We start from the raw sequence: 21,242 nt of genomic DNA, 5'->3' as shown, positions 1-21,242 counted from the left end.
TTATGCTGGGTTTATCTGCCTTGATGAAATAAGTGGCTGTATAAAGAGTACTGTATGTAGCTGGTGGATGATGACACGCTTAAGGCCCTGCCTTGAAAAGCTGGCACCATTCACAGACTCCAACTGTTGTGCAGAAGCTATTACAGAAGCATTTCTCTAAATCTCCACAATAAACATGCTCTGATGTCAAGCTAGCCAGCTAGTCCACATTATCCAAGAAGATACTGAGGCACGTCTTCGTGGAGGATTTTCAAAACACACATAACTGTATGCGCGCACACACACACACACACACACACACACACACACACACACACACACACACACACACACACACACACACACACACACACACACACACACACACACACACACACACACACACACACACACACACACACACACACACACAGAATCACAAGGCTAGCAGACTGCCTTCATATTCCCAAACCAAAACAGATCCATCCACCATCTTTGCCACGGCTTGTCTGCCAGTGATTCTTTTTTGGGGGGTGGAAGCGCATGAATGCACACACAAATGCAGGAGAGGTGGCAAGCTGACTGGGGTTTGTCAGCTCGGCAGGGGGATGGAGCCATCTGTCCCAGTGAAGGGTTAATCCAACCAAAAGCACAGGCCGCAGATACCAGCATTTTCCAGTCCTCAAATATCTAGCTACGTTCTAGCAATGTTTTTTTTTTTTTTTTTTTTTGCATTTTAGTTTTGCGGGGAGGAGGACGGATTACAGTCCATCGTCCAGCCTAACAGACACCCCGAGCAACCCACCTGATTATTATTCAAACCCCCCAAAACCTCCCCATGTGGTGGTGGCTAGGAATTAGACACTGAAAGGAGTCATTTTAGAGATGTTTTTTCAGTGATTGTACCGGATGCCTTTCATTTGGGATGGAGTGTTTTATGTCGGGGGAGGGTGTTTTCACTCCTCTGGCTGACTGAAAGAGGCTCGTGATGAAGAGATGTTTCACACATACACACACACATACACACACACACACACACCACGCCATCACAATGGGATCAAAACAGGCCTTTCTGTGATATTTTTCCCCCTTCATAAGCAATGCTTTCAGCTCTAACTGATTCCCATACGGACGTCTGAGGACCGGGGGAAGGGAAGAGGGAGAGATTAGAATAAGAAACAAAAAAACCTGAAGGGCCAGCAGTGCAGTGTGAAGCTAAGTCAGCCAGAAACCTGTCTGAAAATGCCCCCCGCACACACACACAGCCAGCCTTTGTCTTTTTATTCCACCCAGAAAAAAAGCACCATGGGCAAGCTACTACCTACAGCAACATGGAAATGGAAAAGACAGGCTTTTAAAAGGATACATTTAGAGGGGCTGGAGGGAGGGGGGGCGGAGGGATGGACATGAAGAGGGGGGTCAACCAGACACGAGATGGATCGAGGGGGGAAGGAGAGGGAGGACGAAGGAGAGGCAGAAGCTAATCTTAGCATCCTGGACGCTCCAGACAGACAAACAGACAGGCAGCAGTTTGCTGGTGGAGGTAATGGCTTCCAGCATGATCAAGCATGTCAACACATCACATAACCTGAATACATACAAGACATGGCAGAGCTGGAGTGCTTCCACCACAAACACACATACTGTACCTATGCACACGGGAAGTGGCACTTTGCACACGCAGGCATCAAACCAGAGGACAGACAAACACACACACACACACACACACACGCATACCTGAGACAGACAGACGCAGACAGACACACACAGCTTCCGTTTGACCACAACACATCAGCCTCCATTACTGCCAGCGATGTGCCTCCGTCTCCTTCGCTCTGCTCCTGATGCCTTCCGCCTGATGCACAGCCATCCTCACCGCCTGCCTCTCCATCTCTCCCCATCCCAACCCCCAACCATTAAATCACAGCACCCTTCTCAAAACCAAAACGCCAAACAAAATACCTCAGTTAAGGAGCCTGCGAGGGGCTTCTTCTCCTTCCCCCTTAACAGTCCACAGAACAAACGCCGCGTCGACAGCAGACAGAGGGAGAAAAAAAATCCAATCAGGTGTGGATGAGTGGAAGAAATGCCAGTGCAGAATTGCAGCTCCTTCTCCTTTCCACCCTCCCCTTCCTTCTCCCGTGCGTCTGTCCTCTGTCCAGCCCTGGCTTTGTGATGCTAAGCTAATGGGAGCTAAGCTAAGCGGCATCCACACATAGGCTTATAATGCGCTCCGTCTCATACCCGCACACACCAATGTTAGGCTTCTGTGTGTGTCTCTCTCTCTCTCTCACTCACTGACTGAGCCCCGCTGTCTCAGCACCCGCCCACCTCTCTCTCTCCCTCTCTCTCGCTCTCTCTCTCTCTGATCCCATCAGTTTATTATTTTCTCTCCCCACACCTCTGTTTCTTTTAGCCCTTCCCCAGACACTGATGTCCTTACACACAAAATCACACACATGCTTTGGCCGTTTAACACATTTCCAGACAATTCACCGTTGACCAACATGAGAAAGAGGACAGGAGTTACGGTCCTGAAGGCGTGGAACACACTGACGAGAGATAACTACATCTTAAATAAGGCTCCAGTTGTGTACATTTACATAGTGCACAAATCCTCCAACCCTGGGAGATAAACGCTATGCTCTGGATAGTAACGCAAAGCCACCACGTCGTCAGTAGGAGTGAGTCAACTAATGTGTTGAAGAACCAAGGAGGTATTAGAGAAATCAACATGGTCTAACCACCAAAAGAGCTTATTATGCTGCGTCAACGGTTTAACATCTGTGCGTGCACAAGTGAAAGAAAAGAAGGCAACTCTGCATGTGGAGGGTTCTTTTGTGATGCTTTATGGTCGGAGGAGGGGTGGGAACAGCAGAGAGTCAAAGGTCGTGTGATTTGCCATTCTCTATGAGAAAACCCTTAAATACTTTATACTAATTCGAAGCACACATTTGCAGGAAAGCTAAGAAGACCCAAAGATGCTATGCATACCATAAGTTACTTGATTCTGTGGTGTTGGTGGATTCTTTTGTTCAACAAAGGAACATGCACATGAAATAACTTGCAGCTGGAAAAAAGAAACACATTGCGGGCAGTGGCGAGACAACTCCAGAAACATCTCAGAAAACCCCAAAATGAAGTGTGAGGTCTTTGGACTGAATGTTGCTGCCTCTTTCCTATTTTTTCCAGATTTGACATTGGCAGTAGTTAACAATATACTTTATTGTGGAAACAGCTCTTCACACTTTTAGCAGTGACATCCATTAAATGATGAGATCTCAATACCTGCAATGTCCGTGGGTTTATAGGCCGTTAAAAAGATTTGCAAGTGCTCAAACACACATTTGCTCAGGTAGAGTACATCTAGCAAAAACAAATCAAGTCAACAACCTACCCGCAATTAATGCAATTAAATGTTCGGCCTGACTTGAAATAGTTTTAGAGAGGTGTTGATTCAATTTTATGATCACTTTAGAAGATGCAGCGTTAGTGCTTCATACCTTGAGTTATGAACCAGGACCTGGTTAATAATTACTTGTATTTTATCGATTGTCAAAATTTCAGATCACATGCAATTAATTGTGCCATTGTCAGATTAAAAGGGAACCATATGTGCAAACTCCTACAACAGGCCAGTGTGAGCTGCCATTTCTTTAAATGGAAAATAAACACTTCCCATGTGTCAAACCAGTACTGCCTGTACTGAGCCAATGGCACAATTCACTTTAACTACCATCCTGCCTAACGTCTGCAACAGTTTCAGTGATCGAGTGTGTGCATACAATAGGAATGAATTTGGGGGACTCCACCCATCATTCACTCTCTGTTCGACAGCATTCCTTTGACTTCTCCTAATGCTCTTAGCTTTACAAAGAAACTTCCCCACCAGCATCTATTCAGATGCTATTGTTTCTGTCACAGCCTCCCTCTGATCAACCCACAGCATGCTGGGACCCCCTGGTCCAAATATCAACCTGATAGTGGTGTGGCCATGTATACAAACAGGATTTTGGGAAATACACTTATTCACTAAACTCCTTGCTCTAGCTTCATATTAAACAGATAGTTAAGTCAAACTCTGCTAAACTTTTTTTTTAACACCCAGGTAATAAGGTATGCTGCCCATGATACCAGTTTGTATCAGTAGCCTAACATGAGTTAGCAATAAAGTTGCCTTACTGAAAGTGTCCACTCAGGTCAGTCCGTATATGTGTCAACTCATCCCAAGTAGAGATGTTTTAATAGTAAAGTTGTATCCGACCGTTGCCATCGCGTAAGCAAACCTGTCTGTCTGTAATAGTGTAATTCATCTGAGGACTGGTATAACAGGAAAGATATGTCATTGAAAGACGTGCATATGTGCTCACCTAGCCTAGACAAAATCAACATCATGCAGGTCAAACACACACAGAGTATTTGTCTAACACATCCTCTTCCTGCCTCATAAAAGTCAACAAAGCCTGAGACTGAAGTTCACTTCTAAATCTCCTTTCAGCTTCCGTTCCACCCATCTTGATTCACAACCTTCTGCTGATTAGGAATGGCTCAGAGAGTGAGAGTATTTCTTTTGTCCAGGTGGCACAATGCATCCGTGGATGAAGCAGCGTTTCTGCTTCAGTATAAACTGTAGAGCTACACACAGGCAGAAACACGGCCGTGTCATACATGTGCACATATGTTTACGTTAGCTCGGCTGGCTAGCTTGAGCCAGCGGTGATTTGAGTGTGAGAGTGTTTTTGCATCCCTCTCTATCTCTCTCTCCTCTCCACCCATCCCCCCTTCTTGCCCCCGCGCCCCCCACCTCCTCCCACACCCAAACTCCACCCCACCCCCATCTCCATCCCCGTGGCTCCAGCCCCCACCTCCCTCCGAGCCGTCCTCTTAGCCTAAATACGGGTTGTCAAATCGTCTGCACTGCTAGCCCCGCGAATGCATCACGCATGCCAACGCGACCCCTCTGCAGACCCTCGCTCAACACCACACCGTCAGCATCACAACAATCACAGCAGACAACACTGCTACTTGCCTAGATGCAGGAGAAACCAGAGATTCCTTCCCGAGACTCGCGGACACAGAATGCTGAGCTCTAAAATCAGGCACACGTCTCCTCGTCTTCTTGCCACTGCTCCGATTATCTGGCAGGAGAAACCGGCGAGGAAGAGCGATACGGAGGGAGAGAGGGAGCAGCAGTGGCAGCGAGGACGAGAGGCAGCGGTGTCATGAGTTGGGGGTGGGGGGGTCAGGAATGAGAGCAGGATAGAGGGGGTTGGAGGGCTGGGGATAATGGGAGATTGGGAATGCTGAACGCGAGGATGGGCTGACCACAAGGGAAGCCGACGGACGCCTCAGCAGATGGGGGAGGGTGAGAGTGCTGGGCTTCAAATTTTAACAGGGTTTTGGGAGCAACAGACTTTTTGGAGATGCGAATGGAGAGACAATTTTATGTTTACACGAAACTTCACTACCCGGAGGCGGATGGGTCGAGTGAACTTCACTGACCGACACTTACTGATTCTCCAAATTAGTTATTTCTGCAACCATATTTTTAGAGTTTTTATTAGCTACTTATTTCATTAGGTCGGTCATTCACTAGTTTCACTGTTGGGTTTGCTGGATAAAAACCTCACACCCCATCGCTGTGGTGCATAAAGCATGGCAGTCACACCAACACAATTGTCACAAAGGTGGGAAGTCAGTGAGGGATCACACCCTTATGGCTTCCCCTCTCCTATTGGTTCTTTATGCCACCAATGTAAAGGAATGAGGGTTGTATGAACAGGTATGAGTGAAGCTCCTGCTGTTTGGGTGAAAAGAAACAACAGGTAGATATATGATATATAAGGGATGCTAATTTATAAAACATTAAACATTAAATCCCTGCATGCAGGGGAAGTATCCAACAGGACCCCAAGCTCTAAATCCATGATTTACCTCCAGCTGCAGGCATATGAGCAGTATGAAGTTATCAGTAACAATAACGCTGTGAACGTAGCAGTGAAATATTTGTACAGTTTATTTGTCTGTGAATACATGTTGCAACTGCTAAAGACTACTACTAGGTAGGTACTAGGTATAGGACAATATCAACATGTCACGTCACAATTATCCTGGCCACAATAATTGCAATTCACCATATTTTCCCAATAATCATCCAAATATGCTTAGTCTTAAAAAAGGACAAATAATATTCAATATAATGACCATAAATTATACGGTCTCCCTGGATAATTGATGATAAATAAATACTGGCTCTATTTTTCACTTGCCAACCAAGACAGCAAGGTAGGACAGCTGATTGGCCTGTTGCTGCAACATTACTGAAAAACAACCAGTGTCTGTAGTTACGACCAGTTTTGCAAATTGTTTATTTAATATTTAGTCAAACTCACCGATTGAGTTTGACTCAAATTTATAGATGGAAAATCGACTGATTGGGAATTTCAACAGAATCATTTTGTTCAGAACATTGCGTACCAGAAGGGTTTACATATTGTGCAGAAAGGTTGGTTGAGCAGAGTGCCCTTTTTGCCTGATTTAGAGGCAACTTCCACACATTTCTCCATCTGTTTCTCCACCTGCTTGCTGTGCATTAATCACACCTACAGCTACACATGCAGGTGGACTGTGCCTCGAAGACCCTTTGGACATACGTCAGCATGGACACACGCTGACCTCGCACAAACCCAGGCCAAAACAGCAAATCCACCTCACTTACATGAACGCTGCAGAAATAAACCAATTATTTGCTGCTGTGTTGGTCTTGCTTTATTCTGTGAATGTGAAGGAGGGAGTCCTAATTCATAGGCTGGGCCTACTGTGACATGTCCTTCCATAACACAACGCAGAAGCAAATTATTTGAAAATGTTATATTCCAGAGAGGGTGCCACATTCCTCTACGTGCATGACAACAAAAACTTAACAGTCCAATAAAACACTCGGCCGTTGGGAACACCTTCAAGCTTTGTTTACTGCTAACAACACCGGGATTTTTACAAGTGTGCCATAGACCACTCAGTGATTAAAATGGCCATTATAGTCAGACCCCCACCCTCCACCAGTGTCTGGCTGACATATGGCAGTGGAGGTAATGCAGATAAAGCCCTTTAAACAAGCCTCCTGAATACAGATAGTAATTTGCGTGAGAGAGCCACGAATAATCTAATTGAAAAGCCAACGGATGAGAAGCACTAAGGGGGAAAACATTGGGCCGGGGGAAATGTGAGGTGCTCCATTTCCAGAAATTAATTGCAAAACCAAAAAAATCAAATTTGCTAAGGTTTTGGAAAATATATGGTGAAGGAGAATGTGAAAAGTAATTACCAACAAGAAAGCTGCTTCAAGTTGTGTTATTTGTACTCCAATGACCTGCTTACTGTAAGTATGATGTGATATGTTTAGTAAAAGACTGCTGCACCACAGCTGCAAATACTTGTATTCAGAGGATATTAAAACGCTGGAAAGAAAGAAAGAGAGAAACGGCATAGAGCAGTCATTTCTTCAGTCACACCTCTTATCTACTAGTTTTGTCTCCTCCCGTCTCTCTCCGTGTTCGGAAGTGAAGCATGCTGTGTGCAAAGGCAGCAGGGATTTCTGACTCCGACTTCATGGCAATGATGAGCCTGGCTCCGATTGGTCCAAGCATTAGATGTTGGTGTTATATGCAAATTAGGGATAACACAAGATTGGCATCATGCAGCATTGTTCATCAGTGGTGGCATTTATTCCTCCAGTATTATGATGTTAATGCCACATTCTTAGCAACAACGGCATCTTCCAGGGATCGATTTCATAGGAGGTAGCTACAAGAGAAATATGAACCATCAATGAAACAAATGTGCCTTTAGATCGTTGCTGTATCGGCAGTAAGGAGAAAAAAGAAGCAAGGGGCTCTATTCCTGGATTACACAACCAGCTCTGGAAGAGGAGATAGGGTTTAGTGACAGAGGGAGAGGGACTTGGATGAAGCCACAGTGCCTGTAATTACCGATGCTATTGATCCAGTGGACATGAGATACTATTAGCCTCGTCACTGTGGAGTTACCAGACTTTTCCTCTAACTTATCAGGCAATATAAGTAAAGCAAACACCATGCTGAATGGATGGATGGATGGATGACTTTGTATGAACTCAGTGCTTCCTTAGCTTGGGGGCAGGTGGAGAAGTCCATTTTGGGATGAAGAGGGATGATGTGTGATTAAAAACCGATCAACGCAAGGTTTATTTCATGAAGGGTATGAAGTAATCAGCCTGGCTAAATGCACGGCCAATATTAGTCAAAAGGTAAGTGGAACTATGCTCGGATTAGATGGAAATAACCAGGTTTAGTTAGATAACCATCCTACGTGTCTGTGTGTGCAGCTATGATCAAATCATTGCATGGATTTAAACGTGAACAACAGCTGAGACGGTGGCCTCACCTAGGCGCTTGTTTTTTATTTGCAATAAATGACAATCTTTGGAGCACAACGATGTTCTGTGTTGTTTTTGTTCTCCCAAACAGAACGTTTGTTAAGCCAACAAAACATCAGGAACTGAGAAAAATACCAGAAAAGTGAAGGACTAGGCTTAAGTGTAAAATGGTCGTGGACTCACAAGGCACGGCGTGGCGGTAGAGGTTGTCCCGGATGGTCTGCTGCAGTTCGTGGTCAGGCGAGGATTTCTGGAAGCGCTGGCTCAGGTAATGCTTCAGGTCCTTATTCAGCTTACTTCCTGTCATTGCAGACACAAACACAACACGGTGTGGTAACTGCATCAAAACAACCCCATAAGAAATAAGGCGGGCGGACATGAGAACATCACAAGAGTCTAAATGGTGCTGTGATAATTCACAGTGAAGTGTCAAACTGCCGCACAGTTTGGCTCCTACAAAAAAGAAGTACACAAGTTTATCCCGCAACCATAGCGATGCTAGATGCTGAGTACATAGCCGTGAATTGTACACTTGCCATTGTCACTCAGAGGGGTGGCTGGCTGCAGACATTCCCTCTCCAGCCAGCCTAGGCTAGCCAAAACCTAAGACCGCTAGCAGTACGGCTAGCAGTGTGAATCAGCCCTCCCACCACCACGCCACCTGGGCCTCAGACACACATTAGCCTACTGAAGGGCAGCACGGCTGGAAAGTGACCGTTTGTGAGTGTGTTTGATTCTTAATGTGTGTCCCTGTGTGTGTGTGTGTGTGTGTGTGTGTGTGTGTCAGTGTTACAGTGGTACCACATGATAGGCAGTGCTGTGTGTGTACTGTACAAACAGCACAAATAGTAAGACAACATAACACGGGGGAAAAAAGAGAGATGTCACCAAATAGGAGAATGAAAGAAGAATAAATAGGACAATGACGTGGTCCAAATTCAATAACAATACTGCTTCAGGCAACAGCAAAATGTCTTATCCCATTCTATATTAGTACATGTCCCATTATTTATTATACAAATGATTTATCTCCCATCTTTGTATGGCTGCTGAGACCATTTTTAGTTGTCTTGGGCAAACAACCAGTCATAAAAGGCCCTGGATCCTGTTTCCATGGAAACTGTTGGCTATGTGTGTGTGTGAGTGTGTGCGTGCGTGCGTGTGCCTGCATGTGTACGTGTGTGTGTACCTGCGTGTGTGTGTGTGTGTGTGTGTCTGCACGTGTAAGCGTGTGTGGCTTTAATAAGATGATTGAGATTGTTAGCATAGTACTGAGGAGCTTTCTGCACCGGTTGGCAGAATGATTGTAGGTTCATACAATAAAAAATAAGATTAAATCACAACATGTACACCCCACAGTCATGATACGACTGCTTTTTATTTCATGGTGAGCCAAGATGTTCTCCGTCAATCATAGCAACATAAATTACAAGAGAAGGGGGGATACAAACGTGCAATTATGGTCACAGAAATGTTTCTTTCAGATGAGCATTTCCAGACTGAATAATAATAAAAAGAGTATAAATCGTTTCTGGACAAAAATTGTGTATTTGACATGCTCATAGGTTTCTTAGAAATAAGTCATTCAGTATGAAAAAGCATTAAAAAAAACATTAACTAATGAAATAAATGTTAATCGACTTGGACCAAAACAATTAGTTGACTGGGCAGCCCATGGTCGTACAATCCCTTCCATGTGTTTGGTGTCTGTATGCAATTCCAACCGCTATCTCTTCAAAAAGATGCCTTTACAGCACCATTCAGCTTTTCAGGTTATGTTGTTTTTGTTTAATCAAACTTGCCTATGGGCAAGTAGTATAATGGCAAACAGTGTATGGATTTACAATGACAAGATATTGGATTTAGTCTGAAACTAGAGCCAATCATACCCTTGTGAAAAAGACTCACTGACTATGTGCTTTGTGCAAAAGTTATTACATTATTTTGGTTAAAAAGTATAATTCAGAAAAGTTGATTTTGGACAGTGGACGATGTGAAAGCCAAGTCAGGCATCCCGTGTGATTGCTGGATCACTGCCGTTCTAAGGACCTCAAGGAGCCATTACATGAGCTTGAACCAGGTTCTGTAGATCCTGCCCTTCTCTCTCTCTCTCTCTCTTTGTGTCAGCTTATCTGTTTTTATAATGAAAGCGATTCTGTTGAAAGGCAGACCTGTGTGAATGGAGAGGCCCTAAAGAAGCTGATGCGGTGATAAATGAGGGAAAGGTAATCACTTAGGCACGCGTTGATTCAAGCGATGCTGTTTTTGGCTACTTTGCAGTCATGAAGCGCTGACATGGGATACCAGGATGTCTCCTGATCAGCAGCCGGTGTGAATTATTCTATTCAACAGTAGGAGTGTCCGGCTGGGCCATCAGAAGGATGATGGATTTCAACACAGGAGGGCAAGTGTGACAGATTTTGGTGTATTTCAACAATTCTGTCTTTGGGTGTCTCGCATGAAGGCCAATCCCTCTTCCTTCTTACCTGCACTAATTTTCTGTCTTGTCCCAATCTCTTTTAAATGCACACTAACTTGAAGAGTGTCCTCGATGCCCTCACAAGAATAACTGACCACTAGCTTTCCGTTGGCCTGTGCAGAGGTGTTAGCTGGGAGCGAAGTATGCATGAGGTCTGGGGAGTCAACTCAAAACGCATTTCGGGGCAGCCGACCCAACATAATATGTTGTTTCTGGTCTGAGGTTGAATACTTTCCCACCATATTTCCTTTGTTTTTCCTGTCCACTACTTAAAATAACAGACGAATACTTTAAAACAGCTCTCCTTAAGTGCAACTGAAATGTGTGGATTTCAGGCTTCTGGCTGCCTCCACAGGTCTAGGTTGTTCCAACTGTTGTACAAATACAGTGGACTGTGTTATGCTAGAGATCAATATCCTCTGGATACTTTACCAGCAATCTGTCACCCATCTTATGGGGGGTGAGAAGGTCACGAAGATCGCCACTCACCTCCATTTAACTTAAGCCTTTAAGGCAGCTAGTCAGCTCCTTCAAACCGATGGCGAGTATGTTAACACCTTAAGCCCATTAACTGCTACTAGGGTGCTTTGGTAGGGTGTATAGGACAGAGGAGGGTCATATTAGATTTTGAACGATTAAAATGTCATCACCATCTGCCTTTACGGAGTGCTACAGTGCACAGATAGATAGCATCAGTTGTATGGCTCCAGTGTTTCCCCTGCCTACAGCGGCTCAGCACCACTGCTGAAGGATTACAGCCGCTGCCACATAAAAACATCACGCAATAAACTTGCCATCTCTACTTTAGACAGCCTGACTCAGGGATGAGCGAGAATGATGGATCAAACAGCCAAAGACATCGCCACTGTTTATCAGTATTGGTTGCTCTCCACCAATGGAAATATTGAAATTAAATATTGTAGTTTATCTAAACCGATGACCAACTCGAGGTGCCTGACCGTGTGTGTGGTGCATCCTTTAATTCATTGATTCGCTGAATTCAATCTGACTTCTAGTTCTAGGCAACAAAAAGCAGGCAGCAAGGGCTGGGAGAACATTTGGCCAAGCAACCGCCCGCCCATATCCCTCGCTAGACAGATGATTAGAAAAGACGTATCCTTCAAACACAGCCCACCTGTTATAGATTTTCCATAAGCCCCCCGAAATAAGCAAGAGTTTGAGAAGGAGACACGCAACCCATAGCAGAAGGGAAGTGGGGGGAGAGGGGTTTAAGGAAGGGAGAGAACGGAGAGAGTGTGTCACACAGACAGAGAACATCAGTATAAGCCACACAACACATCAAAAGAGTTTTAGACACGGACGAAATGTGAAAAGCTCCGCTACTTTCCAGGCATCTCCCATTGAGTCCGGCGCTGCACCCCTCGGCTCTGATCAGCCATCCAAGGCCTTGTTCAGACATGCAGAGCCAGACATGGCACCAGCCAGACCCTCTGCTAGCAGCTGACATCTGTATTCACAGCATGGAAAAACCCAAATTTCACTGAAACACGATCCTCCCGCTCGTAGTGGGAAAGGGCATTTTTGACCAATTTCTGCGGATTTGGAAATGGCAGGAGTCACAGAATCGTACGGGCCTTTCACGCTCCACACAAGTGATGTCATTACACACGGTAGTGGAGTTCCCCCGGTTACTGACTTGATATTCGAAACCCACAGCTACGCTAATGACTACATAGATGTCTTGGTACGACCCGACTGCCGTTCCTGAAATGAATACTACTTGTGTGTACTGTAGGAAAGTAGCTGAGCTCGTCAATTTCAAGACCTGGGCTCAGGCCAAAGTCCAAACGTAGTTGCACTTCATTACTTTCACAGCAGGAAGTCGAGTAATGGAAGTCTTACATGCGGCATGTGTAGGGCCACAGGAAACCGCACATGAGAAATAGGAGCTGCTTTTTCCCTCAAACTGCTGTTTAGCAAAATGTAAGTCCAGCATTTACAATTCTAATTAAAATGTTCAACAGGTCAAACATTTACGTTTCCCTGATCTGAGTTTCCCTTCTTTATGAGGGACCATAAATGTAAATCATGAGATTGACATTTGTGCTTTTAAGTTAAATGTCTCCACACTTGATGGATTGTGTAGATTTCCACAAGATGAATTGTAAAAAAACGTTATTTAGCGTTGTAGCAAAAAAAGCCTTTGCATTAGGGTTGTAGGTAACCAACACTCGGCAGTAACCTGTTACTCAATATTATAGTTTTTCCCAGTAACGAAATTATAATTTACAAAACAGTAATTATATCAGGTATTTGTCCAAGTTACCACTGCGGTGCTGCGTTACCAGAAAGCAATTTGTTTGTTTGCACCAAGTAAGCTGATATTATGATGATGTGAACCTTCAAATATCACCTCATGTGACCATGTGACTGTGAAAGAGAGCATGCAACAGCATGCACTCCGCCCTCAGTTTAATATTTTGCCTGTTTGGCATCTCCATGCGCACTTTCTATTTTGGGTCATGTATGTGCGGCAGCACGATGAGCAATGGCTGATTGAAGATGAATATCGCTCAGCGGGTGTGGTGATAATTAAATAATCTCACATCACTGGTGTGATAGTTAGAAGAGAGGCAATGACGAGCCCTGGTGACTGTCCTTCATAAACAAGCAGAATATTGAGCGTGTAGATGTCTGAATGATTACTGTAGCAGGCTAGTGTTATTTTCATGCAATTTAATAAAGATAAACCAAGTGAAGATTCAAGTAATTTAGTAATATAACGAGTAACATCTAACTACTTTGTATGCAAATATCATGTAATGTAATGTTATTTTGGAAAAGATGAAGGAACCCAACAGGTAACACAGGGGAATGCTGTGTGTACTAGATTCTAATTACAGGCACCATTGGTAATTACAATGCATGGCCTGTCCTCAAATAAAAAGGTCTATTTGAAAAGGTCTTTAAGCGGAGGCATCTGAGAAACTAACTTCAAGCAGCACACTGGGCAATGTCACCCGTTTAACACAAAGCACCAGTTTAAGTGATAAAGCAGAAAACACACAGTCATATGCCAGGGTGCCAGCCTGTTTTAGACTTAGCCAAGTCAGATTTGGCAGCACCACCGTGTTTGGCTGGGCACCACGTGTTGTATCGATGTAGAATACACAAACAGTCTGGTGCACAAGGTAACAAACATTTTTTTCTTCCTCTCTTGAATTGTTGTTTTTTTTTTTTTTTTTTACATCAAGGGACATGTTGGCAGGCAGAGGCTATGATTAGAATAAAGTATTTCTGTTTATTGCTAAATTTAGTTTCTCCAAAGTGGGACATAGTAAAGATGTGGGCTTTAAAGTCAAATGGATTGGTGCCATTGAAATGTGACCTACTGCAAATTAAATTTAGCTATGAGACATACTTTGGCTGTCCAAAGTATGTCTAATCAACTCTTAAGTGAGCAGTCCATCCACGGCTCTAGTTAATCAGATAATCGGGGCTAATCACCATTTAATTGATTCAACCAGCAGCAGCAGCATCTAGCTACAGTTAACATTTCCATCGCCACTGATCAGAGCTTAACTATATGTCATATTAATCATCTGCATGTAAAAAAGTTAGACAGAACGCAATATGACTGTTGACCAGTGATTGGGGACTTTGGGTCCAGGACGACTGTTGACTAAACCGCCATAGCTGGATCCATCCAGACCAGCAAAGTTTATGTATGTTGACTGACACACGGCAGCCACGTGAAAATGATTCAAGAGTAAAGCAGACGGCGAGAACACTTTTCATTTCCAGCTCTTCATGGGTAGCTCTTAAAATAATAACAAAACCAAACTGCAGAGATGTGTAGACCAATCGTTCATATTCAGAGAGACAAGTTGTGTGTGTGTGTGTGTGTGTGTGTGTGTGTGTGTGTGTGTGTGTGTGTGTGTGTGTGTGTGTGTGTGTGTCTGATCTCAACACTACACCCTATGCTCCTCTATTAGATGTGGCTTGCATCCCATAGCAATGGCCGGGTTCTGTCTCCATGGCAACAACTGCCAGATGAGTGTAGACTGTGGTGAGGGTAGTGAGGCTCACAACCAGTCATAGTCTGCTGCCCCCACCTGGACTTACAGCATATTACAAAAACAAAGGCAAGACCTTCCTAACAGAAATACAATGAGCAACCCTGGTGTATGTATCTATGTAATGAATGTGTGTATGTGTGTATTTATGTATAGACAATGCTGTTCTCACTCTCTCACACACACACACACACACACACTAAATAGAGGAGGAAATGCACTCACACACACACAATAATACAATAATCTGGATATGGCTTTTTCGGCATGAACCAAAACTGTCCATTTCCTCAGAGGAATATTTCATGCGAGTGTAATTTCCCCGAGTACAGTAAATAAAAACTCAAGGGGTATCATCATGAACCTTTTTTTCTTTTTAGAGATTAGTGTGAGCCATAGTGATTACTGCCATTCGTCATTAGAGTCAAGGCAGGTGAGACATACGAGTCACCGATCCTAGTATCTGGAACAACAACAATTCATTTTTATCAGTTGACATCTGCTCCTTGTTGAGTCGAGATAGAAAAACATCAGATGCAACGTGGTCAGGGTTAAATCTCTGACGCGCTGTCAATCCTGTCTATATGGTTGTGTGTGTTGGAGCTGCGCTCCAGATTGCTTTCATTGATCGTAGTCCCTCCACACGGGGAAAAGAAATCCTCAGAGGATTTCTTTCAGCACGTAGAGCAGCAAAACGGCTGCGGTAGAGGCTTCATTTTTCCTTCTGCAAGCCAACAGTGGATTGGGAGGAGCGCATCATTTTATCACTTGTCACTTTTATGGGGTTAACCACATGTTTTTGTGTACTGCAAATATGTGTGTGTGGGGTAGATTTGATGCTCCACATGTGATTATGTTTGTGTTCGGCTATTTGTAAGGTCCATTATTCACACAATACAATCTAATATGGCAAACATCAGCTAGCCAAGGACTCTGACACTATAAACAATAATACAGTGCCTTCATTATGGTTTGTGGGTGCTGAACAGAATACTTTATGTTCTCTTTATTATTAATATTCTGGTGGTTATACGTACGTAGAGTATGCAAATGAAGCTGCCTCCAGAAAGGTTTTGCATGTACTATCAACGAGTATCGCAGTAGATGTGGGTGTCAACACAAATATTTAAAGACAAAAAATACAGACTAACCACTATGTTATTTATATGGAGCTACAGCAAAGCAAAAAGAACAAACAAAGCAAACAATGGTTAACACGCCTTGATGCAAAACGTTCTCTAAGGCTGAGATTTGTACAGCTAGTGGCGGGATTACTGACTAATGAGCCTCCCTAAACAGAGAACAAGTCACAGCCAAGAACAGAGTGTAATGAGAAGAAGACTTTGAGAGGTCGAGATCAAGTCAATACCGAAAAAAGTGGAACATGCAAACCATAAGCATTCTTCAAGTTGATGAAAGAGATCCCCACTCGTATAAAAACATGAGTTTATATCATATTCACTGTATATGTGTGGGTATGTGTAAGAGAGAAATCCCTTGATGAAATAATCAAAGGGATTGCGAGGTGAATTTTATGTGTGGGGACCTTTGTTATGTCCATGAGAAATCACAGTAAAGATGTTAACAGACGAAGCAGACAATAAATTTACTGATATCCCAGCAGTTACTGGCTTGACTGGTCTTATAGTCTAAATGAGGACAACTCTGAGACGACACTGAAACCTTCAAAGAGATGTCTCAAGACAAAGACCGATCTCGAGTACCACTACACTGGTAATTAGCTCTCCATCACGGCACTCTTCATTGACAGGTGACATTTCAAGACCAATGGAAGTATTAGTCTCACGGGACAGGCCAGCTGATTAGCTCCCAGATTTAAAACAGGTCCCCCTGGCTGAGAGGGCAGATCAGATATCAAATATATGTGTGTGTGTGTGTGTGTGTGTGTGTGTGTGTGTGTGTGTGTGTGTGTGTGTGTGTGTGTGTGTGTGTGTGTGTCACTGATGAGGGGATACAGGGATACTGCAAGATTTAAACCTTCACACACTTCAACTGTGATTAACCAAAGTGCTCTTCATGTTGAAGCACAACCAAAGATCAGCAGCAGAAAGAGTCAATTAATAAAAGCAGCAAATCAGCAGATCCTACTTGATGTATTAAGTACTGAATCATTCAAATACCATGAACACTAAGAAAGCAACAAAGAGTCCATGCTTCCCTGATATGTGATAATCAATGACTGATCAATCACACACGTCTTATTTTTAATACAGATCACACATAAAGCAAACACGGACAAATGAAAACAAGTCCAAACCAAAGCAGCAGAGACCGCTCCAGTATGGTTCAGGCCCCAAGAACGTTCATACATTTCCCATAATGCAACTCAGTGGATTTCATTAGACCCTTTAAATCTAGTAAACTCTCACTTCTTTCAAACTCCAACCCTCCCACAACACAAGACAACACCAATGACATCATCATGTTGGAAAGCTACAGAAGACGTATATTCATATTTATAAATATGCATTGTGACTGGTGAACTAATCATTTAAAAAGGTGACTAGTAAAGGGGGTGCATACCTTAACCCTTGATGTATCAATCTAAATGTCATGTCCTGATTTTAAAAAAAAATGTTTCATTACAAGGTACATTTATTAGCACGGTAACAGACAACAAAGACTCAGGAGTCTGCCTTCAGAAACTACACATTCAATGCTCAAGGGAAAATGTCACAGTAAGAAAAATATATATATATCCACAGTAAACCGTTCCAGATAAAAGATATCACAGAAAAATTAAATGCACGAAAGGACCATAAGCAAGTTGCCGCCACAGCTACAAATGAATGACTATACAAACGTTTGACTAAGCTGAAAATGTCCACGTTTGGTCGGCCTTCACAGGGTCGAGAGACGTATTATCATAAAATCTTCTGGCCCCTCTCCACCCCTATTCCATTTCATGGCAAGATAAATTGGCAACTGCTGGGGTGTAATCAGAGGCAGTGTGCTAAGTCACCCCAGGCCCACAGTGGGTGAACACTGTACGGCTCCCAGCCGGGGAGGAGTAACAAACAACAGGAGGAGAGATGGAGAAATGAAAGCCAGAGGAGATGGAGGCTTCATGTTAAAAGCAAGGGGGGCACATGAAATAGAGACCAAAGAGGTTCAACAAGAGGAGGAGAGGAAGGGAAAATACACGGTGATAAAAGAAAAATAAATGAAAGATTAAAGGGAGAACACAAATCAGAGACAGACGACGTAGGCGGTTTCCTGTCAGTGAATTCATATTTGAAAGTGAGGCGCGTTCCTCCTGTCGGTCTACAAGCAGCTGTTGGGACTCTGTGTCTTCATCACAGATTTGCTGGTTTCTAATGTGCCACATGGGGAAGGGTCCGTTATTGTGAGCCATTAACAAGAGCAAGCTCATTAACTCTGCCACCAGGGGGCACATGTCACTCATTAAGTGTGAGGGACAGCTAGTACTCTGTGTGTGTGTGTGTGTGTGTGTGTGTTGTGTGTGTGTGTGTGTGTGTGTGTGTGTGTGTGTGTGTGTGTGTGTGTGTGTCTGATTACTGGGGAGTGTGTTGATGCCTGTGTGTGAAACCTGTAGTTATAGGTGAGTGTGAGTGCGTTCTTGTATGAGCAGGATAGCATAGCTGCATTTACAGTTTCATCGATACGTCTTTGAGCTGATCTGAGGACAGATCATGCATGAAGGTAATAATAGTACTGGCTTTACAGAGTAAAATCAACTGTTTAGCTTCCACCGCTGGGTTGTGCAAGCTTTTTTCATACTTGTCTATTGTTTTTTGTTTGTTTTTTTTTCAATAAATTCATTAACAATATATTCTACGAATGAAAAGAGTGATAAATACCCATCGCAATTTTCCAGAGCCCAAAAAAAGAGTTTTCAAATTGCCTGTTTTCTATGACAAACAATGCAAATCCCCAACATATTTAATTTAAAAGTACATAAAATAGAAAAGGCAATAGTCTCACAATCTGGAGGCAAACCATCAAATAAAAATATATTATTATATATATTATATCAAACTGCTATTTAAACACCTACAGGATAGTTCCATATACTGAATAATACATCGTATTATGAATCTAGGCAACATCTAAAAATGTTTCTTCTTAACAAATCAATTCAGCTCCAGGTTGAAATATGAAAAAACAACGTTAAAAGAAAAAGTTATCACCACTGATCTCAGCCTTGAGTTGACTACTTCATATTCCAGTATTTTCCACCTTTTTATTGCCTCATTTTCATCCCAAGGTCTGCAGTCTGCTTCTCCTTTTCTCTCTCTAATCCTTTTTCCTTTGCCTCTTCCCTTCTTATGTAATTCCTTACTTAACCCCCCTTGCATCCTTAAAATACTTATTTCCTTCCCTCTTCCACACTCCTTGAGCTGCTGTCATCTTCTTCCATCCATCCATCCATCCGTCTCCCTCATGCCTGGAGAGGGCATGACTGACCCACTTCCCTGCCCCCGTCACCCTGTGACACTGCTGACTCAAGACACGCTCAAGATGTTGTGTGAATGCACAACCACAGACGAACGGCCCTGCTAATGCGGATGAATACATTTGGCAACACATGCATGCAAAAGGGACACTCAAACACACCACATCTGCTCAGCGATCTAATTTTAGAAACAGGATGGGGAGACACACACACACATTCGCACACTAACACGAGAAGCGAGAATAAATTGAGGTAGAGGGAAGAAAACACTTAAAAGGTGCATCTATCCATCATGTCTGACAGGACTTAATGAAAACAAAGCGCAAACGCAAAGATCATTTCCAACTTTGGAAATCAGTTACACGTTGCTCTTTCATCAGTAGCAACGAGTACACACTAGGGTTTCTGCTCTCGACACAAAGAAGAGACTATCTCACACACACACACACACACACACACACACACACACACACACACACACACACACACACACACACACACACACACACAGTGTTTGTTTCAGGGTTGTGGGCTAATGGGGCAGCAGTCACTGCTGGTTGCGTCTACAGTCGTTTCTGGGTCAGCATCAGGCAAAGCTCATCCACGGTTGCATCCCTTAACAGCTGACTCGAGGCCAGACATGGAGGCAGGCCCAAATACACACACACACACACACACACACACACACACACACACACACACACACACACACACACACACACACACACACACACACACACACACACACACACACACACACACACACACACACACACACACACACACACACACACACACAAAGCTGTAGTTGTAATGCTAACGTACAACCAGCAGGGGCAGATAAGGATGAATTGTGCACCTGATGAAGACATTTCCATAAAAAAAGGGGATTTAATACAAATATTAATATCTACTCGGGTTCCAAGATGTGCTTGGACTGTGAATAACATGCATCCAGTCACCCACAAGCCCTTTTAGAAGAAAACCTCTTCACACTTGATGAGCATGGAAGCAGACGATTTCATGTATTAATTGCTCCACATTGTACTCCTGTCTTTGCATTCATGCCTTGCGAGTGCATACGTCCATGCAAGGCCGTGTGCTTGCATTGTGCCATGTACTGTGTGTAAGTGTGTGTGTGTGTGTGTGTGTGTGTGTGTGTGTGTGTGTGTGTGTGTGTGTGTGTGTGTGTGTGTGTGTGTGTGTGTGTGTGTGTGAACTGCCTGTGAAAAGAAGCGCACGCATATTTAAATACGAACTGGAGTTATTTGCACGGCGAGCGGGATGAGGCGAGTGAACCATGAGAGGACCATTGTGTGCGAGTTAGAGGGCGATAATTGTGTATGGAACCGGGTTGCTCGGCTTGTTCTTATGAAGTGATCATGCAAATACGCACACGGATGCACGCTCAACACTTCATCAAACACATTCGCCAGCGTATTACGACGGAGGCTCATGCTGGAGCGGGACCAGGTCCGAGGACTAGGCCGCCAGTTTGCAGCCTTAATCCAGTACAGAGGACTACTTCCAAACCGCGGTGCGGGCTCACTGACGGACACACTCTGCTCCTCGCTGCTTTCTATCAGCGTCAACAATGCTGAGCTTCTTAGAGACTAAACAAGACTAAACTGTAACCGCCTCTTTTATGTGATCGATGATGGCAATTAAAAATCACAACATATCTCAGATTCAAAAGGGAAAGACAAATCTCTAAGGCAAACACAAAACGTCAGCCAGAAGCCTGTAAACTCAGCTTAGCGTCACATTATCAAACTACTGGAAGTTTATAAGACCGCATACACATGGATGAGGTTTATAATTGTACTCCATCCAGAAAGAGCAGAGAGCAGCATGGAGCAGTGTGCTACTGAGCCACGGGAGAATTTCAGCCAAAGA

The 21,242-nt window shown here is 43.7% G+C and overlaps 1 protein-coding gene across 10 annotated transcripts in view; it reads right to left on the bottom strand.

Annotated features, from left to right (window-relative positions):
- magi1b (membrane associated guanylate kinase, WW and PDZ domain containing 1b) overlaps window positions 1-21,242 on the bottom strand; it is a 123,748-nt gene that overhangs the window by 59,067 nt on the left and 43,439 nt on the right. For 9 of the 10 annotated variants that reach the window (XM_084036373.1, XM_084036372.1, XM_084036377.1 and 6 more), the window contains exon 2: window positions 8,576-8,692. In XM_084036373.1, the coding sequence (XP_083892499.1) occupies window positions 8,576-8,692 (117 nt within the window). Of the gene's footprint in view, window positions 1-1,941; window positions 1,961-8,575; window positions 8,693-21,242 lie in introns of those variants that run through there. The other variant, XM_084036381.1, reaches the window with a different exon arrangement.

The sequence above is a fragment of the Eutrigla gurnardus genome (assembly GCF_963514095.1).
Source record: "Eutrigla gurnardus genome assembly, chromosome: 2".
Taxonomy (NCBI): domain Eukaryota; kingdom Metazoa; phylum Chordata; class Actinopteri; order Perciformes; family Triglidae; genus Eutrigla; species Eutrigla gurnardus.
Note: the sequence above shows the minus strand (reverse complement) of the source record. Positions and strands in the feature narration are given on the sequence as shown.